At 33.6% G+C, this 20,373-nt stretch overlaps 1 protein-coding gene across 4 annotated transcripts in view; it reads left to right on the top strand.

Moving 5' to 3' along the window:
• The first annotated feature begins 878 nt into the window (after positions 1 to 878).
• The window catches only part of ZEB1 (zinc finger E-box binding homeobox 1), a 200,787-nt gene continuing 181,292 nt past the window's right edge, over positions 879 to 20,373 (top strand). For all 4 annotated transcript variants that reach the window (XM_077771710.1, XM_077771708.1, XM_077771709.1 and 1 more), the window contains exon 1: positions 879 to 958. In XM_077771710.1, the coding sequence (XP_077627836.1) occupies positions 943 to 958 (16 nt within the window). In that variant the 5' untranslated portion in view covers positions 879 to 942. The remainder of the gene's footprint in view (positions 959 to 20,373) is intronic.

Below are 20,373 nucleotides of genomic sequence, written 5' to 3'. Positions count from 1 at the left end.
ATAATGGGCGGCAACGGCCCTGCCGCTGGCTGCAGCCGAGTCTATATAAGGAATTACACGTACATTTCGGACCGAGGGGCTCGCTTTGGTGCCTACGTTATTTTTAAAACGAGTTTTTAACTGTAGGGAAATAAATGCGCCTCTAATGGGATCGCTGTATCTTCCAGAAAATGAGGAAATATGCGTTTAAGTAAAAACTCTCTCGCGCTCCCCCCGCCCCACCCCCCGCTCCTGGGCTCCCTTTCTCCCTCCCCTCTGGGATGCGAAACGCGAGGTTTTGTAACCTTTCCTGGCAATTTTAGATTTTGTGTGGGATTTCCTGTCTAGAAGCAGATACGAAGATTTTAAGCTGTTTCAAGATGTTTTCTTCCAGTCGTAAAAATATTTTCAATATATCTGAGCCGACATTAAAATCACTGCTTTCATGAATGATTTTAGTTATTTAAATAAAAAATTGCGTTTTCAAGACGTCTGTTAGTTCTGATTGATAACTAATACTTGGTATCGTCATTGTGGAAGGATGACTTGTTACAGCAAGGAGTGGAGCATAGGCGATTGCAATTTTAATTTCCTGTTTTAGCGTCAAATAGTGTGCTATATTGAGCTGTTGCCACTGTCGCTGATGTGGCTTTATGAAAGGTAAGTTGGTTCGGAAAGGGCTGTTCGCTTTTTACCTTATTTAAAATGTTCATCACCAGAGAAAGGGGCTTTTCTTGTTGCTGACGACATGTGTGTGACATGTGAGTCTGAACCACCCAGCGTCTGTGCAGCTGCTGTAAACATGTTTACCTGAACAGGAAAGAATGGATTTTTCTCCTAAAGATCCTGTGATAGGAATATTACACTCTTAAGGCATATCAACAGATGACTTAAGGGGGAAAAAGCTGTCCTGAAAGGTACTTGAAATCAACGGGAAAAAGAGGTTCTCGATCGCTGCAGCAAATGGCAACTTGTGCAGGTAGAAAAAAGATGGTGTTTAGTTTTCTCCTGCATGTATGTCAGCCCCCTCCTGTCTGCTGCTTTCGTTCTCAAGGGAGGGATTTATTTACCACGCTTGCTGTCAGTGTTTTTCCTTTGTGTTTAATATTAGAAAAACAGATTTGGGCTGTTTAGCACAAAATGTCTTGTCTGCAGTATGCATTACTCTCAGAAAACAAAAGGTGTTTAAGATAGCACCGCACTACTACAGGTATCTTCCATTTTCATCACTTTTGGCTCTGTCCTTGTATTTCTTTTTGTTCTCAAATGCATTTCATCCTTTGCTAGTGATTGCAGCCATGCTATTTGATTAAGCCTTATAATTTGTAAATTAAAAATGAAGTTATATGCCATTGTGTTCTGAAATCTCAGAATAGGTGCTGGTTGATCTTTCTTAGCAACGCAGTCATAATTGAGTTGCAGTTGTTTATTGGAGAGAATTGCATAGAAAAATGTTAACTCTTAAATCTTTTTAATGAGGGAATAAATGATGTATACAGTGGGCGATAGTCATAGGCATACTTTACGTTGTTATTTATATGCAAATATTTTTTTTCATTTAAAAGGACATGCAGATTTTACTGCTAAGCCTCCAGTAAAACATTTTAATTTTCTTTCTGGAATATATCTGCAGAGTAGGTTATTAACGGGAGAATCAAGTAATGTAACTTGACAGGGGTAAACCAGTTGAGCAAGGTTTGGCCAAAGCATCAATCCTTAGGTAGTAACTTTATGGTAATGATGTCAGTCATCTATAAAGGACTGGCCTTAGAATTGCGTAAGTCGATTTTTACCATTTATAATGTAATGCTTTGTTGTATTTTAAAAATATGTCTTCTAATTTTCCANGTTGAAGAGAAAAATGTGCTCTAGCTACTAATGACCACATGCTGATTAATTCACTTTAGGTGGAATAGCAGGTACATATTTTTCTGTCATTTGCACCATTTCCACTTGCTGTCTTTGGAAACCGCCAGTAGAGGATGCTAACAAAAATGATTATTGGTGTAGTAGCACCATCAGTCTATCTCCTGTTGATTGGGACCTCTGCATTAATAGGGACCTTTGGTGCAATTCTGAGTCTTAGTGTTATTTAAAACTAGCCCTGGGTAAATTAGGTATAAGCATTTTCTAGTCGCTAAAATGGAAAGCAGTAGGAATGTTTTAACGTGAGTAATTTTGTAAATTTGAGCTTTTTAAATACTGAGATTGATAATGCTATCAACTTAGTCTTGCTTTAAACCAATTGTATTACAGCTTTCTATTTTTTTTTAGGTTTTGTTGTACGATGTTAGGTTTGGAAAATTATGTAATGATTGGCCCATATTTATTTTTGCATATTTACTATACTTTTTAGCTTCCTTTTTTATTCGTTGTAAGATCCCTGAATAACTACATTTTAGATGTTAAAAGATATAAACCACTAAATATGGTAAAAATTGCAATTGATTGATAATACTGTCTAATTATTTTCCCATAATTGATACAGACTTAAAGTGTACATGGGTTGGCAGACAACTACTAAGGAAGATGTTAACCAGCAGTCACTCAGATGTTAGTGATTTTTAGATTTTATCTTTTTCTTTCCCTTCTAGTTAGAATCACAAGTAGAGCATAGATTTTACATTTACCAATTGTAAATTAAGAAACATAAGTTTGTTTCGATGGTTTAAATGCAGCAAAAAAGTATAATGCGATAATTATCGTATACCTGTATTCAGGGATTCTTTTCAAATAACTGTGTAAGTTGCTATTACACTTTCAAATATAAATAATTACACAAGACGTAATGTATTTAGTCATTTTTTTGGTGTGTGTCCATATAATTATGTTAAAATAACTATAAACTTTGGAAGCCTTTTGTTAGGTCAGATGTTAGAAGTATTTTATTTCCCTAACTATTTTTTAATGGCGTTTCTATAAATGCACAACAGCAGTATTATAATGCAATAATAATACTGTTTATCTTGAATTAAGTTGGAATTACCTGACTTAATAGGTAAGCCTATGTGCAGTCCTCATTTTAGGGTGTCATGATTTTTTAGGAGAGAGAGATTGAAAATGTATATAAATATAGTTTTACATTTCCTGAAAGATGTTTCTTGAATTTGGTGTTTTCCTTATTCCTAGAGCTCAGTAGTAAATAGGTGTGATTCACTCACTTCTTTTATAAACTGAGGAAGTTTATAACAAAGCCATGACATATAATTGTGGCACAGAGCAAAAGTTAAAGTATCTTGTAAATTGAAAGCAACAATCGGTTGTTAAGATGAGCCTTATGTAAAAGCATATGAAATATTTGGTTATTTTTTTACTTTCTCCAGTTGATAGTATTTTTGAAAGTCTCTACCATCTGTTTGCAGTTTTAGTAGCTCTGAAGCACGTGGTGAGAAATGAGAAAGTTCTATCAAACTGGGAATAATTTTTTTTTTAATTTAATTTGTTTATTCTTGAGAGAGAGACAGAGCACAGGCAGGGGAGGGGCAAAGAGAGAAGGAGACACAGAATCCAAAGCAGGCTCCAGGCTCTGAGCTGCCAGCACAAAGCCCTACGCAGGGCTCTAACCCAAGAACCATGAGATCATGACCTGAGCCCAAGTGGGACGCTCAACCGACTGAGCCACCCAGGCACCCCCAAACTGGGAATATTTTTAAAATAACAACATAATTATTTCTTATAATTGTGTTTTTATTGGTTTTTCCTCTTTTTTTGCTTTCCCCTTCATAAATTACTTCTAAGCATGTGATTAGAGCCATATGTAAACACAGATGCAACATCATGTGGAATTATATTGTTAACTACTCTCAACTACCTGTATTGAATTGTAGTAGAAGAGAAGAAAAATCATGTAGACGCTGGAAGAAGATATGTATTCATATGTAAAAGTGATGAGAGGTTGGAGGATTTGATGAAACATTTGGAAGATGTTTCTTAATCTTTGTAGCATGATCACAAATTTATGGGGAAATGTATGTTCCTCTCTAATAAAGATATAAGCTAAAATAAAAGTTCATTGTTAAAAAGAAAGGTTAAAAAATCTTAAACTGGAAAAGAACCATGGCGAGGAAATAAAATATTTTTGAAAACAGTTTTTAGAAGGCTATATTTTGTACATATTACTAGTAAAATATCTTAAACTAGATGTAAGTTAAAAGAAAATTAATATACACCTCATAGAACAAGTTTTTAGTCATCCCGGTTAAACTGTAATCTATTATATAGGCATTATTTTAGAAAATAATGTTTCCTTTGGATGGGATAGCATCTTGAGAATTGTTTTTCTGGTGGAACCCTTCTTAGGACATCAATTTTAACTAATAAAAATTTTCAGTATGGTGGAAGCGTATCTAGATTTTTACCTTGAAGGGAGGTGGGTTATGCTGTTTGTTATTGTGGAACTGGGTTGCGTGGAAATATGGCAATATTCTATAACACTTAAATAGAAGCATGATCACTAAGAAATAAAATCTGCCTTAAGATTATTTTGAGAAATTCTTTTAATACTTAGAACTCACTTTATTAATTTTGCTAAAACATGTTTTGAAGTATATCACTTTAGGTGTATATAAATGGAAAGATTCCAAAAGGTAGAGCAAAAGAAGCCAAGTTTAGGTCTACGATTGTATTATATCTACGAATGCTACTAGACTATTTTTCATTCTCTAGGAATTTATTTTTGTCTCATTTATTTCTTCAGACATCTTCCTGTTATTTAATACATGCCTTCTATTTCATAGGGATTGTGTGTATCTCTCCATATAGACAATTCTCACAATCAACTATATATTTATTGAGACTTAATACTTGGAGTTTGAGTATAAACTATGGCTGCTGGTAGAAGACCTTACGGTATGGCAGCCTGGGAACAACTTCATCATCTCTTTTGCAATAACAATTACATCTGTGCTGGAATTATTAGTAACAGATGTTTTGTGACCTCTTAAATCCCACTCCCCTCCTTCCCCATCCATATTTAAAATTAAATGTGAATGGGAGATAAATATGGGAATGATCTCAATTTCTCATATTTAGTTATATTCTAAGAATATTGCAAGTCTTCTATTTTCTCTTTTAAAATACTATAATTTCTAATTTTTAGGTATTGTAAATATCTTAATTTTAGTTTCCAGATATTTTTGGTATTCTGATTTCAACGCTCTTTTTGTAATATGTGATACTATTACTTTAGATAACCCAGTTACTATTCATGGTCACCAACCTACAATATAGTCTAATTTTCCTTATTCTTAAGGTCTTTATGCCTGTTTAATCCACAGTTCTAATAAAGTGCTTGTTTTTTTGTTAAATTCTCAGAGTATGACTAGCTTATTAATTGAAAATTCATTTTTCTCTTGGAATCTTGTATGTTTAATATGGAGGGGACCTTTGAAGAACATACCATTTTGTTATCTGAAAACATATAGATAAGCTGAAGTTTAGGGCTTTCTAGTGGAAACTCCATAAGAGACTTGAATGTATGTTTTAGAAGAGGTAATAGTAACATGTGGAATAGCATATAGTAAAACCCTTCAAGGAATAGATTGTCTGAACTTGGGCTGAAATCGTCTGTCTTAGATACTTGAAAGGGCTGTGACAGTCACTGTTGTATCTCCTTTCCACCCTAAAAAAAAGCTAAGTTGCTATTCACTTCTATTGCCACATCACTTTTCTAAATCTTTTGATAATATTTTGTTGTTTTTGTTGTTATTTTGGGGAGGGGGAAACAGCTGGAGGAGAGAGAAAATAATTTCATATGAATAAATATTAATTAGGAAAGTAAATGAAATCGTTTAAAAGCTGGAGGGATTTGGAGAATCATCCAAGTTTATTTTTGCAGGTAAGAAAACTTTCAGGGAGATAAAATGACTTTGCCAAGTTCCTATTACTAGTAAGGTTGGACTAGGCTATAGCTTCTCAGGTTCATAGCTCACTATTTTATTAGACCCTTTGAGTGTATTTATGATGGTAACAAGCAACAACTAAATGCCATGAATTTTCTAATTTTTCATGGTTAAACCAAGATGTATGGAATGCGCAGTCATCCCAGAAAAAGAAAGTTCTCAACCATTTGCATAAATTTATCAAATTTAATAGTTGACATAACTATATCACTTAAAATATTTCAGCTACAGAGACTTAGGTTAGTGTTGCTTAGAGGAATATGCTCATTATTTGGATTATAACTTTTCCTCTTCACTCCCAGTCTCAATTCCTTCCCAATACTTGCACCAAATCTGGTATCTTTTATATGTGTTCTTGGTTATGTCTCTGTCCTTGTAAAATTATGTACTAATTTGTGTGTTTTACATCTATATAACTTATTTTGGTATATATGTTGCTTTTTTCCCTAAGCATTGTCTGATATCTGTTCATATTTCTGTTTGTACACCCAGTTCATTGCTTTTAACTGTGCAGTATTTCATGATTTGCATCTAGTACAGATTATCAATTCCCCTAATGATGGATTCCCAGGTTGTTTCCAACTCTTGAGTACAAGTAATTTTGTAATCTGCATCTTCATACATGTTGCTAATGGCTGTGGAAGAGTTTCTCTTGGGATATATATCCAGATATGGTATTGTTGTGCTATAGCTTAGTTACATATTTAATACCACTAAATTATGCTGTATTTTTGAACCAACTACATCAAATTTTACCCTTCCCAACGGTGTATAAAAAGTTTTACTTTTTCCTAGCTTTGCCAGCATTTGTTATGTAGAGCATCCTACATTTTGCTAACTTAACTGTTGTTAAATAGAAATTTACGGTTGCTGTAATGTTTCTCTGTTTAGCAGGGAGGTTGATCATTTCTTCTTATTCTTGCTGATTGTTAGGTTATTAGGTTTCCTTTCTCATGGTTGGCTTATTCATATACTTTGCCTTCTTTTTGGTTGTTTTTCCATTTTTTGTTGATTTCCCAGAATCCTCTATTTGAGATAGTAATCCCTTGGTGGTTTTAGATATCCCAGTGTGTCAGTCTTGTGTTGATTTTGACCATGGTACAGGAATCCTTAATTTTAACGTACCTAAAAGTTTTTATTTTGTGGGCGTTGAAAAGTCCTTCCTGATCCACAAATTGCAAAGGTGTCTTCTTATGTTTTCTTCTAATAGTTCTGTAATTTTACCTTTTATATTTAAGTCTTTAATGCATCTGGAGTTCACCTTTTGGACATAACATTTCTTAAGAGCAGAGTGGTTGAGAGTTTGGGTTATTCTGTAATTTACTAGCTGAATCACCTTGGCCAAATTACTTAGTGTCCCTATGCATGGGTATAATAATCTCAGAGTTGGGAAGTTTAAATGAGGAGTATAAAGCACTGTGTTTAGTATATCTTTCACATTCTATAAATGTTCGTAAATGTTCATTTAAAATTTTGCTTACATTATTAAGTTTGTTTTAAATATATCTGCCATCAACTGGCGTCTTTTTATTCTCTTGTCCAGTATTAACTCTAATATAACTTCAGTTTGAAAGGATGTGGTTAAAATTTACTCATTGTGTCTGTAGCTTTGACCTTAAACATTGCTTAGTTGTTCTGGCCTTAAGGACAAGGCTGTTTGTTAAATCAGTAATAGAATAGTATCTTAATGTTATTTTGTGATAAGTCTTTCCGTTTGAGGAAGGCTGCCTAGGATTCTTTTTAAGGGGCATTATATTGAAGGACCCCTTATTATATTACTTTTATATGTGACAGTGACATGGACTTCAGGGATAATGTCCCCATACTATTTTGTTGCGTAAAATGAAGAACCCAAGCCCAAGGAAGCTAAACTTTATATTCTGTATTTGAATACCCGTAAGGAGTGTGGAGGCCACAGATTTCAATACAGTTTCATTAATTTAGTCAGGAATATATTTATGAAGATGGCTGTATGTCTTTTTAACACAGTTAAATTCTTGTCGTATCCATTAGAGCAATCCTAAGACAAAAGTTAAAAATTGTACCATTTTGTGTGTGTTTGTGTGAATAAACTTTATTGAAGTATAATTTACATACATCATTATGCATGTACATTTTGATGACTTTTTCAGATTCTTATATGCTAGTGTAACCACCACCACAATTAAGATATAGACATTTCCATCATCCCAGAAATTTCTCTTCTATCTCATCTCAGTTAGTCTTCCCCAAGTCTAGCCCAAGCAACCAATGATCTGCTTTTGATGAATAGAGATTAAATTTACTGTTTCTAGAGTTTCATATATACGGAATCATGCAGTATGTACTCTTTTTGTCTGCTTTCTGTTACTCACATGATATTTTCAAGATTCATCCATATAGTTCATTCCCTGTCTATTGCTAAGTAGTAGTTCATTGCACGATGTATTACTATTTGTTTATCCATTCATCAGTAATGGACAAAGTATTTGGGGTTTTGCTATAGAATAAAGCTGCTGTGAACATTTACACACAAATTTTTGTGTGGATATATGCTTACATTTCTTTTGGGAAAATAACCAAGGGTAGTGCTGGATCATATAGTAAGTATATGTTTGACTTGATAAGAAACTGCCAAACTGGTTTCTAAAGTTGTTGTAACATTTTACATTTTTCAGTGTATGAAAGTTCTAGTTGTTCCATCCTTACAAATGTTTGTCTGTGTTTTTAATTTTAGCTATTTTAATAGTTGTGTCCTAGTATCCTTCTAGTTTTAATTTGGACTTCACTGATCTAATGATGGTTGAGTATCTTTTGGTATAATGACGATTTGCATATTTTCTTTTATGAAATGTCTGTTCCATCATTTGCCTAATTTTAATTGGGTTGTTTATCTTTTTATTATTAAGATGTAAGAGTTCTTTATATATTTTGGATCGAAGTCCTTTTTTGGATGTAGGTATTTAAAATATTTTCTCCCTTTCTGTGGCTTATCTTTTGATTTTCTTAATGGTATCTTGGAAGTGCAAACATTTAAAATTATGATGAAGTCTTATTTATAACTTTATTCTTTTAGGCTTTGTGCTTTTTGGTTTTTAAGAACTCTTTGCCCATTCCAAGATGCTTTTCCTTTGTGTTTTTAGAAGTTTATAGCTTTTCTTTAAACTAGTTTGTTTATTTTGAGTGAGCAAGAGTGCACACGTGCATGCACACTTGCATGTATAAGCAGGGCAGAGGCAGAGAGAGAGGGAGAGAGAATCCTAAGCAAGCTCCGTGCTGTCGGTGCCTAGCCTGTCATGGGGCTCAATTTTACAAAGGATGAGGTCATGACCTGAGCCGAAATCGAGTCAGTTGCTTACCCAGTGAGCCACCCAGGAGCCCATAGAAGTTTATAGCTTTAATATTTAGGTCTCTGATCCATTTGAGGTTAATTTTTGTCTTTTACCATATTTTGATCTTTAGTTACAAACCTGCCTTAGGTAGCCCTGAGTAGTTTTATTAATCAAAATTTTGTGTGAAAATTTCTGCTTGAGTATTTAAAAAAATTTTTTCAGGACCCAGCTAGAAGCAAAACACAAGACTGTAGAGGAATACAAATCCTACTGACCTGGTTTTATATATTTTTAAACTGAAAGCAATGGCGATATGCTTGGTCAGTGTTTTCAGAATTTTTTATGTCCTTGACACATATTTAATTCAAAGAGATATACTTGATTGAGGCTAGAGTTTCAGAGAAAGATGCCCAAAGCGTGCCCGTTGTTAAGCAAAAAGTGGATGTTGTCTTCATGGTCTCTTATTTCCTACACAGTTTTAATGAGTTTACCATTACACCGATTCTTTTTTTTTTTTTTACATTCGATACCTTTTATCTTTACATGAAAATTTGTTCAAACCTACCATTTATCTTGAGTCCATTAAGGTATATAATTTTATCCTTATGAAATGAATATTTCTTTAACTATCTCTGACTTTCCTGTATAAGGGTTCCGCCTTCCTGTTCTGCTGAAGCTGCAGTAAGTAGTGAAAGTCTCCGGTGACCTCTAAGTCCTGCCAACCTTTCTCAACCTTTATCTTATTTGACTTCCCTGTATTTGTTATTGTTGAATCTCCTGGAAAGTTTTGCTTCCTTAGCTTCTGTGTTATTACTGTTTTCTTAAATTCTCATTTCTTTCCATTCTTCTTTTTAGAACCTCTTCTTCTTTGGCATTACCCAGGCCTGATTCTCTTCTACTCAACCCACCATACCTAAACATCTGACCCAATTCTTTTAGTTTTAGCTGCCACCTATATGCTGATGTTTTCAAAATATTTAACTTTTGCCAAGAACTAGATTGAGTTCCAAATATGTATACAGTTGTCTATGTAACTTTTCCACCTCTATATCCCACACAACTGTCAAATTTCACAAGTCCAGAGTTTAATTTATTTCCTACAACGTCTTGCTTTCCTTCTGCATTCACGATTTTGTTAGTGCCACTGCCATTTTATTACATTCAACTTAAAGCCTAGGGTTAACCCTTCTTCTCATAACCTGATAATCACCAGGTCTACCGGTTCTGATCCTGAATATCTTTGAATATAGTCTTTTTGTCTCCATTTCTATTTTTGTTGCTTTAGGATCCTCATTTCTCATGCAAACTCTTACACTAGCCTATTGTTTGTCTCTATTCTTTGCCATGCAGGCTACTGCCAAAATTATCTTTGTAAAAACCAGCTGATTTAATCATTCTCCCAATCATATGCCTTCCCTGGATCTTTATTAACTTACTGGATAAAACCAAGATTCTTTGCATGACATACAAGGCCCTGATTTATGATTCTGCCCTTATTGTTTTATCTGTCTGCCAACCATTTCCTTCCATCTCTTCCTTTTCTTTCCTTCTTGTACTTTTATCAGTAGATATCTATGTCTACAGGCTGTTTTTCCCTCCATGCATTGAATTTTTGCTCCTTCTACCTGAAATATATTTCCTTGTTAACTACCTCGTATTTTCTGGCATATCTGAAATGTGGATAGGAATTCATCTCAGATATTTCTTCTTTAAAATACTTTCCCTTGGGTGATGGGCATTGAGGAGGGAACTTGTTGGGATAAGCACTGGGTGTTGTATGTAAGCGATGAACCATGGGAATCTACCCCAGAAACCAAGAGCACGCTTTACATACTGTATATTAGCCAATTTGATGATAAATTATATCATAAATAAATAATAAAATAAAATGCTTTCCCTGATCCCTTTCAGTCCATTTTTCTTAAATTGGTGATTTTTCATTTAAGTTAAAATATTACTTTCTTTACCTTTTATTTTCCCCAATAAAAGGTAACTTACGTACCAAGTAAAGCTACTTTCCTCTTACCTTGGCATAAATTCTTATCATGCCAATTACCTTGCCTTAAATGCTTGATCTTTCTTAGCTGCATACTTTATCCCTCATTTGGTTATGGCTAAGGAAAAAGAATTAGTTACTTTGAACTTTGATGAGCTGATTGCAGATGCATTTATTTACTTATCCATATTTATCTTTTTCTTGTCCTAAAAAATGTACATGTCACTGAAATAGCTCCCATGTAATTATTATTTTTAAGATAGCATTTTTCTATTTGACTTTTCTATTTCTTTTTTATCACCTATTCCTATTCCTTGAAAATCCATCATAGCTAACTTGTATCTTATTTTTATTTTTAAAGCACTCACTTTTTTATACTCCATTTAGCTGTGTATCTGCCTTGAATATCCTAGATATTAATGACCTAATTCCTTCTGATCTGGTATCCAAAGGTGTATTTAGTGGGAGAGCATTGAACTAGGAGATAGAAGTCTTAGATAGAAGTCTTAGTCTAATATTAAATCTGCCATTAACTGGCCTATGAAATTGGGGAAATAATTCAATTTATTTGGCCTAAGTTTGTTCATCTGTAGAATGAATATGATGGATTGCTGTGTGCTAGGCAATGAGACTCTGAAGATGAAAAATGCAGTTTCTTGCCTTAAAGTGCTTACAGTATACTAGGAGGGGGAAAACTGGAAAACAAACCTTTAGAATACAACTAGGTATGTGATGTGATATTGTATCCCATATGCATAGAGGGGATGGCCAGATCTAAAGGATTTGTGTGGATTATCTTAGTGAAGATGTGGAAAATAATACTTCATATAGGGAAATAGTATGTCCTAAATCATATGACACACATACACATATTGTCACATGCAAATCACAGGTTTGGTTGAACTCTGTAGGGTGAGTAGAGGAATGCTAAACATGAAGCTAGAGAATTAGTTAGGAAGCAAATGGAAAAAAAAAACAAACCTTTATATTGCCATCATTGGATTCTGTCTTGGAAGTTTTGAGGCAGAGGATGACTTGACTATAATTATATAATTCATCATCTTATTTTCTTCATGTATTCAATTTTAAATGATTAAAAATTCAAGAATATACATGCTTTACTAAAAGTGGGAAAAACCTGTAAAAGTATAAGCTGATTTGTCCTGCTTTCCTGAGTTTTTGCTTATATATACTGTAATGCTAATAGATTCACGTGGTAATTGCTCTGAAATGGTGTTGCCCCCACACCACTTCTACCATCGTCATCAATATCAATACAAAGCTTTCTTTACTACAAGCACAAGTGGCCTTGGTTAGGGTGGGTTCCTAAAAATCTCTGCATCAAGTTCACTATGCATTTCTGAACTCTGCACTGTTTTAAGAAATTGTGTTTTCATTTGTTTCCCTTTTTCCAAATCATTAAGTCACAGCTTAGATAGATGTGTTGTACACTTACAGTCCCATAGAATAAGATGGTATTACTACCATTAATTATGGCTCTCCAAACATGTAAAATCCTTTGAGTTTATTAATACTAGATAAATTTCTGGATTATTTCTGGAACTTAATGGTTCTGTGTAGAGCTCCATCTTAGGGAACCTATTGTATGTACTTGGATATCAGTTCTCTATTACAGATATTTAATAAAATACACTTAGAAAATCCTTGCCATTCTTTTGGCTGGCATGATCTCTGGTACCTGATTGCCTATGATAAAAGAGACCAGTAAGTAACCTGGCTATTGTTTGCATTGAAACGACTAGGCATCTACAAAACTTCAGATTCCAAATAAAATAAAACTTTAGTTACGTGAATATTTCTGCTTGAGAATAGCTGTAGGCCTGATACATGTTTTTCTTATTGAACGAAAGCATTCAAGCTTTCTGGGGAGTTACACATTATGCTACAAGATGCAGAGATAAAAGACCAGGNNNNATCATAGTTCAACCTCTAAGTTAATAATTTTTATGTAAAAATGATGTCTTATTTATATACCAGTTTTCTAAATATTTGACATGTGACCTAAATTGTATGTTAAGGGGCTTTTGTGTTCTGTATGTTATATACTAAATGGTTTTAATCAAAACTTTGAAACTTAACCTTATTATCCTAGTATTCATTTGTACTTTATATGCTTAACAATAATAAAACTTAATGGTCATAAAATGCTATGTAATATTAATTTTCGCCACATCAAGCTGATTTTTTTGGGCAGGGAGCATCATCCTTTTATATTCGTTATAGATAGATTTAGAGTTTTACTGTGCCAGCTTCAAAAATGGTTCAGGAAAGTAAGTCAGATTTTAAGTGTCTTATATTAAGAGTCTAATATGTGGGGGAAGCGAGGTGTTAGCTATTTTAAGGTTTCATGGCTACACTAACATCCATCTTGTTCATGTTCATCTGAGTTGTATAGAGGTTGAAGATTTCCATCTGCCCTTAGTGTATTTGGTTGAGTCAGCAGTCCGTTTAACAGTAGTGGTCATACTTCTGCCATTATGTTCCCTGAGTTTCTGATCACCATAGTCTCACAGATGAGGAAAGTGGTTATTGATGGAAGGTCTGAGATGTAAAGATAAAGAATACAGGAAGTGGTAAATATGGATAGGTATAGACAAACACTATATAAAACCTGGAAGGAGGGTAAAATTATTGATTAGCTGTAGATTTTGGTTAGCTATGTATTCATGCTAAAATTTCTGATATAAGAAATAAAAATCTGGAAATAGTATGTGTATCTTTCATACCAGTAGAGGAAGGAAATAGAATGAGAAAAAATAAAGAAGAAAGAAAAAAGGAAGGAAGAGAAAATAAACCTAGGAAAACAAGTGGAAAGCAGAAAATAAGGTTAGTATTAAATGCAAATATTTTGGTAATTTCCGTGCATGTAAACTGACAAAATGGTCCAGTTAACAGAAGCCGATTGTCAGATTGGACAAAATGACAAAATCTGTATGTATACTACTTACAAAAAAACATTAAAAGGGATATAGAAAACTTGAAAATAGAAAGGATGTAAAAAGATATGTTTGACAATAAAGAAAGAAAGGTTGTGTTATGTGGTTACATTAATATCATCTAAAGTTGGCTTTGTGGAAAAACTATCCTAGAGATTAAGGGTCACTAAATAATGATAAAAGGAATGCTAATTCTAAATTGGTATGTACCTGATAATATACTTGGAAAATGTATTAAGCAAAAAAATAAGACCACAGAAGCAATAGGCAAATTAGTCAGCATTGTGAATTATTTAAAATAATCTTTCTTAGTAAATATTGGAATAAAGAGAGAAAAGTTAAAAATATGGACAATTTTAATAAGCTTGCTGTCAACATTTAGGGAATACTGCATCTAATAATATTTTTTAAAAAATTATTTAAAAGCACGTAAGAGATATTTACAACTCTTGGTAACATTCTGTTCAAATACAGCCAGTTTTTACAATTTTAGTGAATTGGCATTATACTACTTTCTGTGTTTACAATGACATTAACTGTAAGTTCACATCATAATTTTCTTGTGTGTTTGGAAATTGAGATGTATTATTTACAAATAACTCTTGGGTTTAGAAAAACTTTTAACTATATTAGAAAATGTAATTTAACAGTAGTAAAATACTATATACCAGAATTTGTGTGCTAAACTAAACAGATACTTTATGGAGATGTATAGACTTTAATGCTTACATTAAAGGAATAAGTGCAGAAGAACAATAACTGAATTCTTAAAAATCAGAAGGTGACCAAAAGAATACTCCTCTAATTGAAGCAAAAAGTAAATATAAGTGAAATAGAAACTAAAGGTAAATCAGAGGGAACAATGAAGCTAAAAATAGATTATTTGAAAATACTAAAAAAATTAAAAACTGTTGGCAAGATTAATCAAGGGAGTAGAAATCACAAAACACTATCTTGAATGAAAAAGGAGATATTACTACAGATGTTTCACGAATAGTCATCTTTATGCTAGTGTAGTTGAAAGCTTATATCAAATGGACAAATGCCTAGAAAAACAGCTCATATTAGCTTAAGAAGGAATAGACAATTGAATAGTCGTATAAAGGAAAAAATAGTCTCACAAAGAAAACTTTTTTATGTTTTTTTAAAAACTTTTTAATGTTTATTTTTGAAAGAGAGAGTGGTTGCGAGAGTGAGGCACGCGTGCAAGTTGGGGAAGGACAGAGAGAGAGGGAGACAGGATCTGAAGCAGGCTCCAGGCTCTGAGCTGTCAGCAGAGACAGACATGGGGCTCAAACTCACAAACTGCAAGATCATGACCTGAGCTGAAGTCGGACGCTCAACCCATTGAGCCATCCAGGCACCCTGAAAAATATTTTTTAATTAAAAATTTTTTAAAGTTTATTTATTTTGAGAGAGAGACAAGCAAGTAGGGGAGGGACAGAGAGAGAGAATCCGAAGTAGGCTTCCGCACCTCCAGCGCAGAGCCTGTTGCAGGGCTCGAACTCATGAACTGTGAGATCATGACCTGAACCAAAACCAAGAGTCTGATGTTTAACCGACTGATCATGACCTGAACCAAAACCAAGAGTCTGATGTTTAACCGACTGATCATGACCTGAACCAAAACCAAGAGTCTGATGTTTAACCGACTGAACCACCCAGGCACCCCAGGAGAAATGCTTTAATAAGAAACTTTATCTTTAATGTCACTGGTATTGCCAGTCAGTGGAAACAGGATGGTTCTTTAAATAATTGAAGTAGTTGGTTAATTAAATGGAAAAAAATGAGTTGGGCCACTATCTCATTATTTAGAGAAGTTAGTTGGACTGGATTATAGATATAAATTTATAGGTAGGGTAAATGTATAGTTATAGTAAAGCTAACACTTTCTAAAGATGATAGAGTAGAATGTTTTCATGACTTTGAATAAGATAAAAAAATGGATAAAACACAGAATACAAAAGACTGGCAAATACAACTTCATCAAAATTAGTAATTTATTTTCACCAATAGATACCATAAAGTGGGAATTAGTATTTGGCACATAGAAAGATCTGCCACACCATGAAATAAAGATAATAAGTTAATAGAAAACTGAGTAAAGGAGTTGAATGTGTACTTCCTAAAACAATAAACCCATTTGGCCAATAAATATAAGATATTCAACCTCATATGTAATCAGAGAAATGCAAAGTAAAACCACGGTGAAAAGGTTTCATGCCTCCTAGATTTTCAAAAACTCGAGGCCAAATGGTATTGCCGTTCACGTGAGTATGGAGCTACTGGAACACTTAGTTCAGGTGGTAACATCGGTGGTATACTCACCAGAAAAAATAAGAAAGAGATTATTAAAGTTGAAGATGCACATACACTATGATCTAATATCTCTAAAATATGTCTTAGATAAACTTTTATATAGATGGTCAAGTGAGGTACATAGTTGTTAATATAGCACTGTTCGTAATAGCAAAACAACACCAAAAAGCAACTCCAATATCTATCAATAGTAGGATGAACAGTGATATTCTCATTCAATGGAATGTTATACAATTCTGAAAATGAAACTTGGGTCATCTCAGGAATATAATGTTGAGGGAGAAAAAATATCATGGAAGAATATACAACATGGTTCCATTAATGTAAAATTCAAGAACATGCAAAATGAAGTAATATATTGTTTAATAAGAGTACAACTATAGTACAACTATAAAGGAAATAATAAATATAAAATTTAGGGATGAGTGAACAACATGAGTTTGAGGAGGAACCAGAGTAGATACAAGAGGTAAGAGTAACGGTAAGAATATTTACTGATAATAATTGAAAATAGTAACTGGAAAATGAAAGGTGAATAATTTGGGGGAGAATGTGGCATTTGCTGTATATTTCCTAAAGACCTATATACAACCTCTGTGAATTCTCAAATGTAGTCAATTTTTTTTTACTATATTTAGTTTCTTAATACTATTTTTGTATTTAATAGAGCATAATAATTTCTATCTCTGGTTATGAGATACTCCAAGATGTATTAATTTGTTTCAAGGTGTATAGACAATTTTAGTTCTTTTACATTTTTCTAAGCACTAAATGCATATGGTTTTGTACCTTCATAGATTTCCTGTTTGTTGGCCACATTTTAAGAAGTTGGAGAAGAGTATTGCCTTACCTTATTTTTTCTAACCTAAAAGGTATATGATATCTTTTATTCTTACACTGCATTTGCGGGCATAACATTTTGTTTCAGATTATTACCATTTTGTTTTATTTGTCAAACACAATAGTGTTTCTATGTCAGTCGCTATTCTAAGCATTTTAAAAATATTAACTCATTTAATCTGCATGAAAACTCTGTGAAGAACATACTGTTTCCTTATTGTATTGGTGAGGAAACTAAGGCACAGAGAGACCTGGTTGTCTCAGGGCACAAATGGAGGCATCCTGGCTCCATACCGTGCATTTAACCTCTAAGCTGTAAAAGACAATATGAAGTAGATCTCTAAGAGGAATATGCCGTCTAAAAAGATGCCATCTAAAAAAATATTCTTTAATTAAATAGGGTACTGTTTTTAAAGGTTGCTAGCATATTGTCATACAATGATGAAATGATTATGTAATTCCCTTTCTTTTATCCAAGAATGTAAAAAATAATATCAGCAATTGATATGTTTTAGACACTGTTAATTTTTATTCTTAAATGAAATTTATGTTTATATATTCATGGGATGAAAAAAGTATATAAGAGGATCCATTAGTCTAATTGCAGATATGACCATATTCATAAATGGTGATAGTGACCTCTCTTTCTTCTTAAGGTAAGTTCATGGAGTCATAATTTAAAATCAGAAAGTTTAGGGAAGCCTGGGTGACTGAGTCAGTTAAGCATCAGACTTTGGCTCAGGTCATGATCTCATGGTTCATGGGTTGAAGCTCCACGTCAGGTTCTGTGCTGACAGCTCAGAGCCTAGAGCCTGTTTCAGATTCTGTGTCTCCCCCTCTGTCTCTCTGCCCCTCCCCTGATTGCACTCTGTCTGTCTCTCTCAAAAATAAACATTAAAAATTTTTTAAGTAAAATCAGAAAGTTTAACAGTAGCATGTATACATTTATGAGAGTAGTATTCAAGAATGTTAACATGATACTTTTGGAAAATTCCTATATTAAAATAGACTGTAGTAAGAGAAAAATTAGACAATTGTAAGTGATTTATGAAGAAGCTAGTAGTAATATTCAAAAGTGGGGTACCAGGGGTAAAGAGAGAAGACTCAGACAAATTCTTTAGAGCAGTGGTTCTTTACCATTGAAGGGCAAACTCTTTTGAGAATGTGATGTTAACTTACAGAAATTTCTATATAAATTCAAGGGTTTTGTAACGACATGAAAGTCTTTCCATAGGTCAGCCCCTATTCCTGCTTGGAGCCTTTACTTTAGAGGTTCTTAAGAAAACTCATTCCATAGCTATATGCTCATGATCTATGTTGTCTGTAAAAATTCCAGCTTTTTGTATGTGGCTTTTTGTCAACTACTTCAGATGGCCTAACTTTCAGTGATGCATGGTTTTATCAGTCAAAACACATGACTGTTACTGTTTTTTCCTTTAAAGCTGCAGCCTTGTATATGGCCTAAATACACTTTCAGAGATTCTTCAGAGAGACAGTATTCCCTACTTAATTTACTTTAGTGAGATGTTTTTAGTTTGTAAGATTAAGCATATATGTAGTATATTTAAAGCAGTTATTTACATTTAAATAAGAAAAGCTTTTGCAATTGAAGAAAGATATTTTTTTAAGAATACATATGAATGTACAGCAATTTATAACTCTATTAGGTAATTTGAGATGCTCACAAAGAATTCTGAGTAATTATAACAATATCCCATCTACGTCTGGTATTTGTTTTGCCCACTTCTCTGCCAGGAAGGCTAAGTCATATAATATATTGTATTTTAAATTATTTTATATTAATTCATCTCAACATAGCAAAGGGAATATATTATACCTATTCCTTCATGAAATAGCTTTCAAGATTTTGGGCAATAACCTTCATGAAATGTTTCTCAGAAAGTGAACAGTATTTCTTGATTATATCTTTTTATTTATTTGTGTGTGTTAATTTAAGGAGTATAGGAATTGTATTAATTATTTTTCCTTGAAAAATTGGGTCAAATGAGTCCTCTACTGTGCTCACATTATTTAATCTGTGGCTGCAAGTCTTCACGTTATTACTCCCTTCCTCTACCAAGTACAGCCTGCCTTGGGCACAAGATATCTTTCTGATGTCAAAAACACTTAGGGATACATTTTATAAATTATTAACTTACGCTTTTAGTACAGACTTGAAACTATAGCAATTTAAACTATAGCACTTTAAAAGTCTAGTTTTTGTTGGCTGGAGCAGCAGCTAATCTTCAAGCAGAAGTGATAACATTTTGACAATAGCACTTAACATTCAGAAAAGATAAATAAATCACCTAACTTTACATTTTTAATTTTGTATAATTTATAATTTGATACTTAATGACTTACTGTTGGGATGCGATAAGCTAGTATAATGTAACAAACATTTAATAATGGCCTACTGTATTGTAGTCCCTATGATATTTGCTTAGGGGTACAGTGTTGGACAAAACTGGGGTCCTGCACTTACAGAGCTCACAGATATGGATGGAATCACAAAAACATATTTGTAGTACAGTACAGTCACTGTAATATAGAGAAGTGGGAAGAATGATCAAAGAAAGCATTACGGGAAGAGATCATGTCTGAACTACATGTTAAAGGATCAGAGAAAGAGAGAGACAGAGAGAGAAAACAGAGGTGAGGGAAATGGGAATGGAAGCAGAGTACCAATTAGGGGAGAACAGGAGCAGAAGCACATTGGTAAGATACATCATGATGTATTCTGGAAGTATAAGCATATGTGTATTGTAGGAGTACAGATAAGGGACAGAGAATGAGGGGGTGGCGCCTGGGTGACTTCAGTGTTGAGCAGTTGAGCGTCCAACTTCCGCTCAGGTCAAGATCTCATGGTTCATGGGTTTGAGCCTTGCATCAGGCTCTGTACTGACAGCTCAAAGCCTGGGGCCTTCTTTGGATTCTGTGTGTGTGTCTCTCTGCCCCTCCCCCTCTCACATTCTGTCTCTCCTTCAAAAATAAATAAACATTAAAAAAACAAAAGAATGATGGAGAGGTATGGAACCAGATCATGGAAGGTGCTTTTTTTTTTTTTTTTT

Source organism: Crocuta crocuta, unplaced genomic scaffold (assembly GCF_008692635.1).
Source record: "Crocuta crocuta isolate KB4526 unplaced genomic scaffold, BGI_CrCroc_1.0 scaffold457, whole genome shotgun sequence".
Classification (NCBI taxonomy): Eukaryota; Metazoa; Chordata; class Mammalia; order Carnivora; family Hyaenidae; genus Crocuta; species Crocuta crocuta.
Note: the sequence above shows the minus strand (reverse complement) of the source record. Positions and strands in the feature narration are given on the sequence as shown.